The sequence below is a fragment of the Prosopis cineraria genome, unplaced genomic scaffold (genome assembly GCF_029017545.1).
Source record: "Prosopis cineraria cultivar Desert tree isolate PC_DT_omini unplaced genomic scaffold, ASM2901754v1 PC43, whole genome shotgun sequence".
Classification (NCBI taxonomy): Eukaryota; Viridiplantae; Streptophyta; class Magnoliopsida; order Fabales; family Fabaceae; genus Prosopis; species Prosopis cineraria.
Genome location: NW_026555373.1, coordinates 22,159 through 35,447, shown reverse-complemented (window position 1 = coordinate 35,447; position 13,289 = coordinate 22,159). Strand labels below are relative to the sequence as shown.

Below are 13,289 nucleotides of genomic sequence, written 5' to 3'. Positions count from 1 at the left end.
TATATTTTGCTTCTGCACTTGGTCGTGCAACTACTTTTTACTTCTTGCTTCGCCATGTTACTAGATTACCACACACAAATGTGAAGTACCCAGATATAGATCTCCTGGTGGTTTGATCACCAACCCAATTTGAGTCTGTATACCCTTCTACATCTATTTCATTGGGCCAGTCTGAGATGGTATATCCCTCAACATCAAATCCTTCATGTTTCTTGAATAATAGTCCGCTACCTGGGGATCCTTTTGCATATCTCTAGATATGAAAGATTGAATCCATGTGATCTTCACTTGGGGTATGCATAAACTGACTCTAAACTGACTCACAGCACTTACTACATGTGTAATATTCGATCTCGTCTGTGAGAGATAAATTCACTTTCCAACTAGTTTTTGATATCTATCACAATTGGCAGGTACTTAGTCAGTGTAAATTACTAACTACTAATAATCTATAAGGTTCATCATCGAACTCAACAAATCAAACTTCATACTCCCTCTATCCCAAATTATAGGGTATTTTTTAAAAAGTTTTTCGTCCTAAAATATAAGATAATTTAAGTAGATTAAAGTTTCATTAAATGTACTAATTTCAATATTATCCTTTCTCTCTCTATAATTAATTTTCATCTATTCTCTTTTCGATATATTAAATAATGAGTATTTTTAAAAAATTATATTTTTTTTTGAAAAGATAAGGTTGTTAAGGATATTCAATGATATTTATTAGTATGTGAGATTTTATCTAAAAATGTCTTATAATTTAAAAGAAGGGAGTATAATTTATTAAATCTAGTTTTATGAGACGTATATAAAATTATGCAATTTATTAAATTAATATTACATGGAACATAAAAATAAAAGGATATCCACATTATAACCAATATGAAAAAATGGTTAGCTTTTATCATTTAAAAAGATATATTAGCACAAATAAATAGATTTTATAATTCAAAGCACATTTAGGTTCTACAATAATCAATTATGATTAGTTCAAACTAATTTAAAATCAATTATCAAACCTGACTTCCGTTTGCAATCCAACCCCTCTTTATATATATATATATATATATATAATTGTAGATATATAGAACTAGATTATAAATATGAAAAAATGGTTAGCTTTTATCATTAAAAAGATATATTAGCACATATAAATAGATTTTATAATTCAAAGCACAATTAGGTTCTACAATAATTAGTTATGATTAGTTTAAACTAATTTAAAATCAATAATCAAACCTGACTTTCGTTTGCAATCCAAGCCCTCTTTATATATACTTATTCCGTTAAAAAATATAAGATATTTCTAATCAAATCTCACCTTTTAAGTAGTTACTTACTTTCAACTAACTTTATCTTTTTATATTCACCTCTATTAAATACCTTATAATAAATATAAAGTCATTATTAATAAGGACACTTTAAAAAAAAAGGTAATAATTATACTTCAAAAGATTAAAAATGTCTTACACTTTTTAACACCTAACTTCTTAAAAAATATTTTATATTTTTAAACGAAAGGAGTATTTGTATATATATATATATTCTAAATATATAGATTTAGACGATGAATTACATATAGATAATACGTTAATTTAAAAAATAATTTAACATTTTAAATGTATTAAAAAATTTTAAATCAAAGCATCCATGATATCATTTGTAAAATAGAATAAATTTAAAAAGAAATTCTATGGAATTAATAAAAATAGTAAAAACTAAAATAAAATAAAAAATATAAACCCTAACAATACCCAACAAGTTCACATATATATTAACATCCCTCAGCCGCTAATTTGCTGGTTTCCTTTCTCCCTCTTGTCTGCGCTCTCTCTGTCTCTCTCTCTCTCCCTTATCTGTGCCTGAAATTGCTCTAATTCAGCAAACTTCAAAGCAATTAGGCCAATTTAGGGCAAATTTCTCATAGAAATCGCTAAGCCAAAACCCTAAGTGCAGCAAGCAGAAGCCAGCTGAAGCATTAGAGAATGACGCAGAAGGCTGCGCTTTTTAAAGGCCAAAAGAAGAAGAAATCAATCCCACCCAATCGTCATGGAAAAGTTGCTCATACTCGCAAAGGTACTTCTTCTTAGTTCTTACACTAATTTTCTGCCTCTCGGTGTTATTTGAAAGAGCTCTAGTTAGTGTAATTTGTTACTGTTTTCGCAGGGAAGAGATTTGTGAAGCCATCCAAGGTCACGAGGGAGATGGATACTGATCGGGTGAGTTTATCTTTTTTAAATAATTTTTCTCGTTGCTACTTGCTTTATTTATTCTCTTTGGAGTGTTTGGGATTCGAATTAGAGGCAGTAAGTTTCAAATTCACATTGCGATACTGGAATATCTAGATTTGAATTATCATGTTGTGTGTTGAATTCGTGTTAGACAGGATACGATTCCATTATTACTAGAATTTTCTTTGGCGATTTCTGAGGCATTCTCTTCAGGTTTAAGCAACGAATTTTGACTACTTCATAGGACAAAGTTTTGTTTTTCCCTTCTCCAAGAAAGACTTGCTCCATTATGATTGGTATTATTGAGTCTTGTGTTTAGTGAAAGCTTGCCTGGGGCTAGTTCAATGAGGGGCAACAATAAATTATCATAAACTACCTCGATTGACAATATTTTTTGTCTGGAAAATTTGACCATACCCTAGGTTGTGCTGCTTCTCTATTGAGGGAATAACTATTAGACCCCAAAAAATAATTCAATAATAGTTGAAGTCTCCAGAAATTTTTAGAGAAAAATGAGTTACAAATTATCGGTTGTAAATATTTTAATTGTAAATTAGGTATTTAAGTCTCATGGGTCACTTCAAGTGATTTGCAATTGAAAATATCATACTTGGTAGTTATCCGAATTGGTATTTGCAACTCATGATCATTAAAACGTTTTAGGACCTAACTGTTATTAAACTGAACTTTGGGACCTGGCTGTCATTTTGTCTTCTTTATTTACAAAAATGGAAGGACATTAATGACTCTTTCTGTTCCTATACTAGTACTACTGTTTCTTATCAGATGACTCCTAGGAGCTAGTTGAGAGCTTCATATCTATTTATCTACCGATGTATTCACAATGTAATGTAATAATTCAAATTACTGATTTCTTCCTTTCATATTTGGATTAACCAGGAGGTAAGCAAGTTCATCAACCACTGCAATGAGACTAAGGCTGCCACGGTTGCTCAGAAGGATGGTGGTCAACTAAGTATTATTAAACCTCCAGCAGAGCCTACAGCTGGAGCAAAGAAATAGACATAGGATAGTTGGGTTAACAGAATATTATTTATCTTGTGATGATGCTTATTATGAGATCCTCTGATGTGAAATGGGAAATCAATTTTGATTCTGTGGGTTTTCCCTTTCTTGAGAGTATATATAGAATTTAGTTTTTCCCTATACTTTGCTTCTTTCTTGGTGTTCTTTCAAATCATTTGATGTGTTCTACATTTGTGGCAAGCTTTTGTTGACCCCTTTATGAGCTAAAAATTAGGTAAAAGGAGTTCGATTTGAGATTTGCATTAGCAGCTGTCTTTTCTTTTTCCTTTTTTCATTTACATGTTAGTACTCTGGGGTCACACAAGTTTGATAGTTTTGTCCAGTGACTTCTATTATAATCCCTCCAAATAAACTTTATATTGTTAAGTGTTAGTATAAATAAATACTTTCTCGCATTCTATCCAAGGTATAAGCAAATTTTTTATCATTAAATATCTCTTTTTTAATGTTCTTCAATAAATTGTTGAATGAAAAATTGAAGCAACTTAGTATAGAAGGTAAGCCATTTAATTAGGGGTAAATCTAGAAAAATACTCCAGAGCATGGGTGACTTGTAATTAGGAGTATTGTGTTTTAACCAATTAAGCAATTGTGTTACCAAAGAAAACACTTGCATGTAGTTTTGCCAGTTTGATACATTTTTGGGGCACATTTTTTTAATACAATGTTTTGGTAAGCCGTTTAACATTTAACAAGAAGTAACCCAAAAAAACAATAGTAGAAAGTTCTTTTTGGAGCCATGTTTCCGTTTTGGGTGAAGCAAAGAGGCTTAGGCCCAACAAAAGCTACAAAACATCAAGGTCTGGGATGATTTCTCCCTTGCAGTTTACAAAGCTGAAATCTCTTGAACTTCTTGGAGAGTGATTTAAAAACTTGAAGGAGTTTCAGTCTAAAACAACTTGAAACTATAATTCATTGAGGTAGCTTAAGAAAATGTCTTTCAATAATGCTCGAATCTAATTTAGTTAGATAGTTATATAAAAAGAAAATTATTTTTCTTTCATTTTTTATGCCTGCATTTTTAAAAATCTCAAACGGTAACCTTGTTTGTATATTATATAATAATGATTAATGACTGATTATTGATAAGTTAAAAGGAAAAAAAGCGATATTTATATAGTTAACTTGCTGCTTTCAACATTTTTACCTTTTTTATTATTGTAATGATTTTTTTTTTCCACTTCGTCTTTTCTTTTCCTTTTTCTTTAAATTTGTCAATATCCAATAGTATACCACAACCCATTTTATATATATATATATAATATATATTTCAATATCTATTAGCATATTTCCTATGAGAAATACTTAGATAGATCTGTTCAATAAAACATGACATTTATATGATATTCAATATAAACTAATTTTGGCATTAATGATAATGGAGAGTTAAAAGGTAAAAAATTAAATGTGTATTTTGTTATAAAAATAAAATTAATTAAAAAAATGTCACACAAGATTTTATTTAGACTATTTAGAGTATTTTAATTGAACAAACTACAAATGACGTGATGTACCCAGTTTATCTAAGTATTTATTTGCTTTCTATATAAGAGTTGAGAATCAAGCATATAACTATTTCCTTGAAGGATGGGATTCTCTACTCATACCAAATGAGTGCTTTGAATACAATTTAATAAAATTTTTTAAATATTTTATGAAAAGCAACTGTTCCATTAATTTATATTTATACATAACATAAAAGCTCTAACAAATTGCATTCTTAATAAGCTATAAAAAGTATGACTCATTTTCTAAAATGCGTGCACTGCGCAAGACTCGAACTAGTTGAATAAACAATAATATAAACCATTAATTTCATAATTTTAAAATTGAATTATCAGGTTAAACTGAAGGGAAATAAATACAAGGTTCTTGAATGTTTCTTTCTTTTTTTTTTTTCAAGCTTGTTAGCCTCTTAAAGCATAATAACACCCTATTACAAATCTTAGAATTTATTTTGATATGTTCATCTATTTTATTTTCATCATTTTAAATTTCCTTCTTTATTTTTTTTTTGGGTGATCAAGTCTTTTTTTGGTGATACACCGGTGATCAAGTTATTGGGCTATCAATATTCTTTCATACATAGGCCAAATGTTTGCCCAAAAAAAAGGCCCAATGTCCAACTTCCATTGTGAATCCTTTGTATCCATTAGCTCACCCTTGCACCTTGTGGTCTTATCAATTCTGAGTTGGGAGTGTATAACTATTGGGTCATGTAATTTTTAAGGTATTTTATTATTAGTTTTTTTAAATTTTTTTTTCATTATTTCAAGTTTCTTGAGTTTCATCTGATTGTAATATTAATTCCTATATTTTTTTTAAAGATGACTGTAATGATTTAACAATAACTAATGTGCACATAAACCCTATTACTTATGACATTAACTTGTTAAAATTATATTGACTTATATGAAAAATGAGTAGCAGGCCACAAAAGGAAAAAAAAAAAGACATTAAATCAAAATCCTTAAATGCACAAAGGATGAAGCTTCAGAAAAGATAGTCATGAAAGATACACATAAAGGTTAGTGGTCATTTTGCTTATATAATATTCAACTTATTATAATTTTATTACCTTGGCAATAGAATTAGTACAAGGGGAAAGTTTATACACTTAGTCTTATATATACTTAAGGTATTTATTTCCATTTAAAATAAGACATGTGCATAATTTTTAAATTATTCATTTTATAATAAATTCTTATTATTAATATTATTAACACATTCAAAACTGTGATATGATTAGATAAAGATATATTAAATATAGAAGTCTTTCTGTTAATAGAATTATGTATACATCAATATATTTAACTCAACAGGTGATAATAGGGACTAACTTTGTAGACTAGTGAAATTTAAGGCTTGGAATAACAAAAAGAAATGCAAGGTCTAATACTAAAACACGCTAAAAGTATAAAAACTAACAATTATATTTTATTTTCCTAGTTCTAGAGGTTGTTGAATCTAATCTTTTTTCGTGAAATAAAATTTAGGTGGGTAAATTTAAAAACTCATCAAAAGTAAAATAAGGCTCAAAGTTGTACTGTGTTTATTATACATATCAAGACGTACATTTAGTCAGATCCATATATTATGCTGAAATTGAGGACGTGTATGCGAAAATCATGAGGATGTTAGTTGAGATTCACATATTAGCCATGTACGGAAGGAATAAAGATCCAAGTTTTAGGCTGAAATGAAGGAAATGAATGCTAAATTCATGAAGAGGTCAACGGCATGAAATTTTCCATACTTCAAATTGTTGAAAAAACTTGATCTCTATAGTTTTATCTTTTTTGTTATTGATTCATGTGCTTCTTTTCAATAATTTAGGTCACTCTACTTTTAAATATGTTTAGAGGGATGATAATATGTCACTAATAATAGCGTTAAATAATTTGATGCGCAGCTAACAATGTTAATGAGTTGGCAATTTGAATCAACAAAAGGTAAAAATTAAAAGGGACAATTGCTTTCTGATGATGACTATTTTGGCAATAGCACTTGTCAAGTTGCAAGTGGTTTCCATTCATTGTGGGCTAAGCTATTTGCCTTATGCATTAAATGTCCAAATTTAATGCCATTAGCACTACTTCATCATCTCTCTGAGTATATTAAAAAAAATCGAGATTAATGTTTTATATAAGAAACCTATAAAGACTTAAAATACTGAAAAAAAGTATTAAAAAGAATAACAAAATTCAATAAAACTATAAGGATTAATGATTATGTTGTCCCTAAATTTTTTATATACTGACAATGACTAGAATAGAATTATATGTAATAGAAATATACACACACACATAAAAAATTATACATTAATAAAACTACAATGTCCAAAAAAGAATAAAATAAAATTTATAACAAATTGCATTATTAAAGAATTTTTGAATTTACATAAAGGCAACCTAAGACTTGTGCCCCTCTAAATCAAATAATAAAGCACTAAAGGGAATAAAAAAAGTAAGATCAAGAACAAAAGTTTTAAAATATTAAACATGGGAGGCCTAAAAGAAAATCCAAAACACTAGAATTCACCATATCCTTCCCCTGCATATAATAAAAGTTTGATCTCTCTCTTTAGAACCATTACGTAGGCAACAATTTTATGATTTTTTTTAACCTTTTAGCACACTGCTTTCATTGGGTATAGGGTTAAATTTTACTTTTGATACACGTAGCGTAATTCTATTCTTCCAGCATTGACTTTTTTAAGGGAGAATATCAATTAAATAATCTGAAAAAAATTAATTTCTTAAAAAGATTTCTAACAAATAAACATTCGTAAATTAATAAATAAAATTATTGTTTTAATAAGCATCCAATTTATCTAGGATCCTTTTAAGATCTTAAATTTTTTCAATAATTTTTCATTAATATTCTCCCTTTTTTTATTGCTGACATCTGAATTTACACTACATCAAGTTAAGAGGACTTAAAAACCATACTAATTCGAATCAAGCATTGATAGACTCTTTTGGGCAGTAGGCTTTACAACTGAGTTGTCATGCTGTTAAATTTTTAGGACTTAACCATCCAGTTGTAATGTTGTTAGTTGTTGTATTCTTATAACTCGAATTCAAAATTACTAATTAAATTGGAATAATCTTGTATTCCACACACAAAAAGTTGGATCATTCATCTTGTATTGCATACTGTAGAAATAAAATAATCATGAATTACATGTTCCTTTTTCATTCCATCCAAACAAACAAGTCCCAGAGAAGATCAAGAACAAGGGAATGGACTTCCATTATTGGCTGAAATGTGACAATGTTTTTTAAAGTATGTTTGAATCTATCATTCCAAATATCATCTCAAACTATTCCATCTATGTACTTGCGGACATTGTTGTGCAAAGAAATCAATCATATTCAGAATTTACAACAAACTCATATGAGAATCAAAGAAACCAAGAACATATCTACAGATCAAGCAACGGATTTTTGGGGTTGTGTGGTGATCAGCCTAAAGCAATCGATCAACTCATTTCTCTGAGTCATAACGCTTCCAAACAAATCATCCATTTCCTTGCTCAAATCGTCCACGAGCTTCTCCAACACATGAAGCTCTTTCTGCAATTCCATGGCTGAATCAAGTTTCTCAGCATTTGAAGCAGCAATAAGTTTAGCCACATAATTGTTTATCTCTTCAATCTCTTTCAACACTGGTATTTTACTAATCAACATCAGCTCATTGATTCTGGAATCAAGCGGGAAAACTGAAGAACCATCAAATTCACCAGCGATTTTTCTCGTCTCCAAGTAGGGTTTCCAATCGCTGCACAAACCAGACAAGAAAATCCCACAAACACAGAAGCCAATCCTCATCAATTCATTCACAGCTTCATGAACAACCATTTGCTTACCTGAGAAATCTTTTGCCTCGCGATCCTCCACGTTTGTATCCCCACCGAAACAACGGTTGAAACTACCAGGAGGGATCGATTTCAGATGCTGGGTCGCCGAAGGCGAATTCTCCAAAAGACTCAATCCATGAGACACAGACATCCGAGCCTGACCGAGATGAGAGAGACAAGCAGAAACCGAATTGAAAAGATCAAGCAAATTCATGCTGTATCCGAGAAACGCTTGGACAGATTCGGGATCCCATGAGCTCATGGGATAATCGATGTCCACCAGAAGCTTCGCGAAGGCGTCGTTGATTGGGGGCAAGAGACACAGAAACTTGTGGATCCATGAGAGGGAGAGGATTTCAGATTGGGGTAATTGGGAAATGGAATCGGAAGCTATGGATCGAAAAGCTTGAAGGGAAGATGAAAAGTGGTGTGATTGATGATGATGGTGAGCATCGTGATGAGTATGACTGTTGTGATCCTCCAGTTTCTTTGAAAATTTGTGAGCTGCCAAGAGCACCATCGACGATCAGATAAAATATGAGACGCTATAATAATAATAGTTGGGAACCTCGGATTGAGGTGTTTGAAAACTTGAATTCCTTAGTCAAGATTTGAAATTTTGAATGTTTGGGTTGCAGCTTCTCATTTCTCAACTTCTTTATTTCAATAGCCATCTTCTTCCTTTATTTATTTATTTATTAATTTAGGTCATGTTTGTTATGTGAAATAATTTTTAAGGGAATGGTAATGGGAGTGAAAACAAAAGTGAGAATGAGATTTAAAAACACTTTAAGTATATTAAATGAATGATGATATAATTTTCATTTTATAAAAATAATTACAATAAAAAAAAAGGAACAGACACTTTTGTTTATAAAATTCATAATTTAAGATATTTTTGTCTAAAAAATTCATTCCCATAAAATGGATTCCATTCTCATGATCTACAGATGAAATATAGATTACTTCAAATAAAGTATTGCTACTTTATACGAAACAAGGTAATAAATTATTTTTTCACCCAAATTTATTTTGTCACCTCTTATTCTTTCGTATCAAACAATGCCTTAAAATGTGGGTATTAGAGGAGTGGGAGGAGAGGAGGGTGACGGCGCCACCTTCGTGAAGAGACACCCCAAGTCTGAGGTAACATGTGAAATTTTCCTCTCAAAATCTTTCAATATGTGGAGAAAACTTACTTTTTCAGTTTTTTTTTTTTCTACTTTTCTCAATTCATTCAAATAAGGATAAAAATTGCTTTATTTTCTATTTTCTTTCTTAATTTTCTTTTTTCTATATTTTTTCTTAATCTAAATAGGACACCAACATAAACCATTCCAATTAATACTCGATGGCCTATATATGGGATAATTTTATTTTCACGTTCTCGTTAAGTTATTTTTAATAGATACAAATTTTAAAATAAAGATAATCAAACTTAAATAGTCTGAACCTCATTATAATGATCACGAGTATTGAAACTTGTTTCTTAATTATTGTTATTTAATTGTCAACTGAACAATTCTACTAACAACTATCAAACATTAATTGACAATTTCAAGAGAGCAAATTGACTTTTTTTTCATTTTGTATTTGAATTACTTGTATAAGACTTGGGAGTGATTTTCCATTATCATCATTATCATTATTCATTGGAAGAAATAACTAGCAACTACAACTATCGGCCATCACAAGTTGTTGACCACTGGTAACTACCATTGTAAATCACTTTTTTAAGTTCTAAACTTGTTTTCAAATTAATATAATCAAATAGATTTTTAGTTTATTTTGTTTTGAAAAATAGTTTGTAAAATTGGTTCACAAAATAATTTTTAAAAATAAAAAATGAAAAAAAATCAGAAGCTGTAGTTTTTCTTTGGGCCTCTACTTCACAAAAAAAAAAGGACATGTTATTAGAGCCCAACCTTCTCATACTAATAAATTGATAAACCAATCTTCTAACTAGTTTAGTCAAGAGTTTTGGATAAATAGATTAATTTATATTTTATATTTTTTTCTCTTATAAGTCTGAAATGACATTGTTTTGAGTTTAAAAGAAAAAAAAAATAGCAATATGCCAGATTTGTGCTTTAGTAGCTTTCTTTTGTTGGTTTATTGTGGTTTATATAGGAATCTTCAATTTACTAGTGGGATAGTGTTTTTTTTATTTAAATATTACGCTTTCGAAATTGATGTCTAAATATTTTTTATATTTTAATTAAGTTATATTATTTTAATCATGATTGAATAAACCTTGGTTTACTTAGAATTGAACCAATGATCATTTAACCCCTATCTCAACCATTTCAATGATTAATCCAATTTTTATTATCTAAATAAAAGACTTATTTGAAAATATTTTAATTATATATAATTGTAATTTCCAACTAAAGTTCGCATCAGTGTTAAAGGTTTTATCACATTAAATTCATTTATTTTCTATGGCAGCACATATCCAACCAAAATATTCTGTACACCTCAAAAGAAACCAGCTTTCCCAAATACACTCCCATAGAATTAAGTGTTAAGAAATATAATATATTACTTTTAGCAGCTTGAGAGGCAAGCTGAGCAATTTGATTCAAAAAGGAATTTAATATATGTAGTTTTTTCTCTGTTTTGATTTGATTGATTTTTTTTTTCTCCTCTTACGTCTGCATTAAGGCTTTGTGTTATCTTTTAACAAAATAATAATAACAAATGATAACGATGAAAGTGATAGGACATGGCTGAACGAATATATTAAGAGAACCTTGAAAAAGCAGAGAAGCGTAGAAAAATTGAAAGATATAGATCGGTGATGCTCAGGTCAGTGCAGCATTTAGTTTTGACACTATCTAATTAATTAATTAATTTTAAATTAAAAGAACCGACATGTTAACGTAATAGTTAATACAAATCTTTTCTACGTATCACAAATCAAATCACTTATTAATTATTATTATAATACTTCTCCAAGACTCGTTCTTCATCCTAGGACTTGTTTATAGAAAATTGCAGGGGAAGACTGCTTTAATTAAGTAATAAATGGAAATATAATAGCTCATCTATATCTATGATTTATTGTATTTATAGACTAAATATAAAAAACATGACTTAGTCCATGTTTTCTGTTTGGGGAGATGTTTAATCAGCACGAAATCACCTTGCAAGTTGTAAAGTGATTTCTTAACAATAAAGCATAAGTATCTATGTTGATGAAAGAAGTTAATCTTCTCTATTTGTTAAATTAACATGATAGTAATTGTTACTCCCTCCGTTTAAAAATATAAAGTATTTTTAACCAAATCTCATCCCCAATAAAGTAATTATCTACTTTTTAACTAACCCCATCTTTCTGTATTTACCTCTATTAAACACCTTATAATAACTATAAAGTTATTATCAATAACGGCAATTTAAAAAAAAATAATGATTATATCTCGCAAAACTAAAAATACCTTACATTTTGAACATCCAACTCCTTAAAAAATACTTTATATTTTTGAATGAAGGGAGTAAGTTTTAATGATGGAACTCAATGAATTGGAGAATGTTCACCTTTTTATAAATCTAATGGGTAAGACTTAAGAATATTAGAAGTTGTTGAATTTTTTTTAAATGTATTTTTACACATTAACCTTAAAATTTTATTGCTTGTAAGAAGCCATGTTGATTGTTTGCTGCTTCATTGACCAATGGATTACTCTCTCTTATCCTATTTATAAGTTATTTTTAACATGTTTCATCGGAATCAAGAAAAACTTTAAATCTCATTAGCTTAGTCTTAAATTTAAAAAGTTTTTAATTTTACCCTCATTAAATATTTTCAAATCTCATTATTAATATTTTTATTCATAGTATTTAATAAAGACAAAAGTATAAAGAGGAATATTGAAAATTGATAAGTTCCTTATAAATATAATTATTATTATTTTTTCCTTTCCCTCTACTATAAATAGCATCAACTAATTGCCAAGTTCTCACTAACGCCATTACGTTGATGTTGTTGGGCATATCATAGCATTATTCAAGAGGTTGTATTAGATTTAGCCTCTACTGATAATATCTCTGTCTACTTTACGTCTTTACCCCTTTGATCTGGGGATGACTTTTTTTTAATACAAAGCCATGGTAAAAATACTGTGCAAAAGGACCAAGGTTAGGTTATATCAAAAGACAAAATGCTTCTACAATCTATTAGAGTGTTGTCAAACAGAGTAGTGTCAAAATATTCACTAGAGGCCTTATGAGCTAGAAGATCAATACAGCAGTTTGCTTATTTGTAGATGTGTTCTAAAGTGACCTCCCAGCTCCTCATGATGAGATTTTTAATGCTTTTGATGATTTCTGAGAGTGGATGATTTTGGATCAAGCTACCATTAATGAGAGATATGGCCTCCATAGAATCAGTATAAATATTGATTTTTGAAATCAAACAGAGTAGTGTCAAAATGTTCACTAAAGGCCTCATGAGCTAGAAGATCAACGCAGCAGTTTGCTTATTTGTAGAGTGTTTTAGAGTGACCTCCCAGCTCCTCATGATGAGATTTTTAATGCTTTTAATGATTTCTGAGAGTAGATGATTCTGGATTGAGCTACCATTAATGAGGGATATGGCCTCCATAGAATCAGTATAAACATTAATTTTTGAAATCTTTACATTCCAG

General features: G+C 29.4%; 2 protein-coding genes across 2 annotated transcripts; one reads left to right on the top strand and one right to left on the bottom strand.

The window, feature by feature from the left end:
* The first annotated feature begins 1,793 nt into the window (after positions 1-1,793).
* Positions 1,794-3,398, top strand: LOC129295065 (uncharacterized). Its single transcript, XM_054933544.1, has 3 exons — positions 1,794-2,076; positions 2,167-2,219; positions 3,132-3,398. Exons 1-3 carry the CDS (start codon positions 1,986-1,988, stop codon positions 3,252-3,254), a joined length of 267 nt encoding a protein of 88 aa, XP_054789519.1. The 5' UTR covers positions 1,794-1,985; the 3' UTR covers positions 3,255-3,398.
* A 4,615-nt stretch (positions 3,399-8,013) lies between these two features.
* On the bottom strand, positions 8,014-9,280 carry LOC129295064 (protein BPS1, chloroplastic-like). The gene has a single exon (XM_054933543.1). The coding sequence runs from the start codon at positions 9,158-9,160 to the stop codon at positions 8,213-8,215; it is 948 nt and encodes a 315-aa protein (XP_054789518.1). The 5' UTR covers positions 9,161-9,280; the 3' UTR covers positions 8,014-8,212.
* Positions 9,281-13,289: the final 4,009 nt, after the last annotated feature.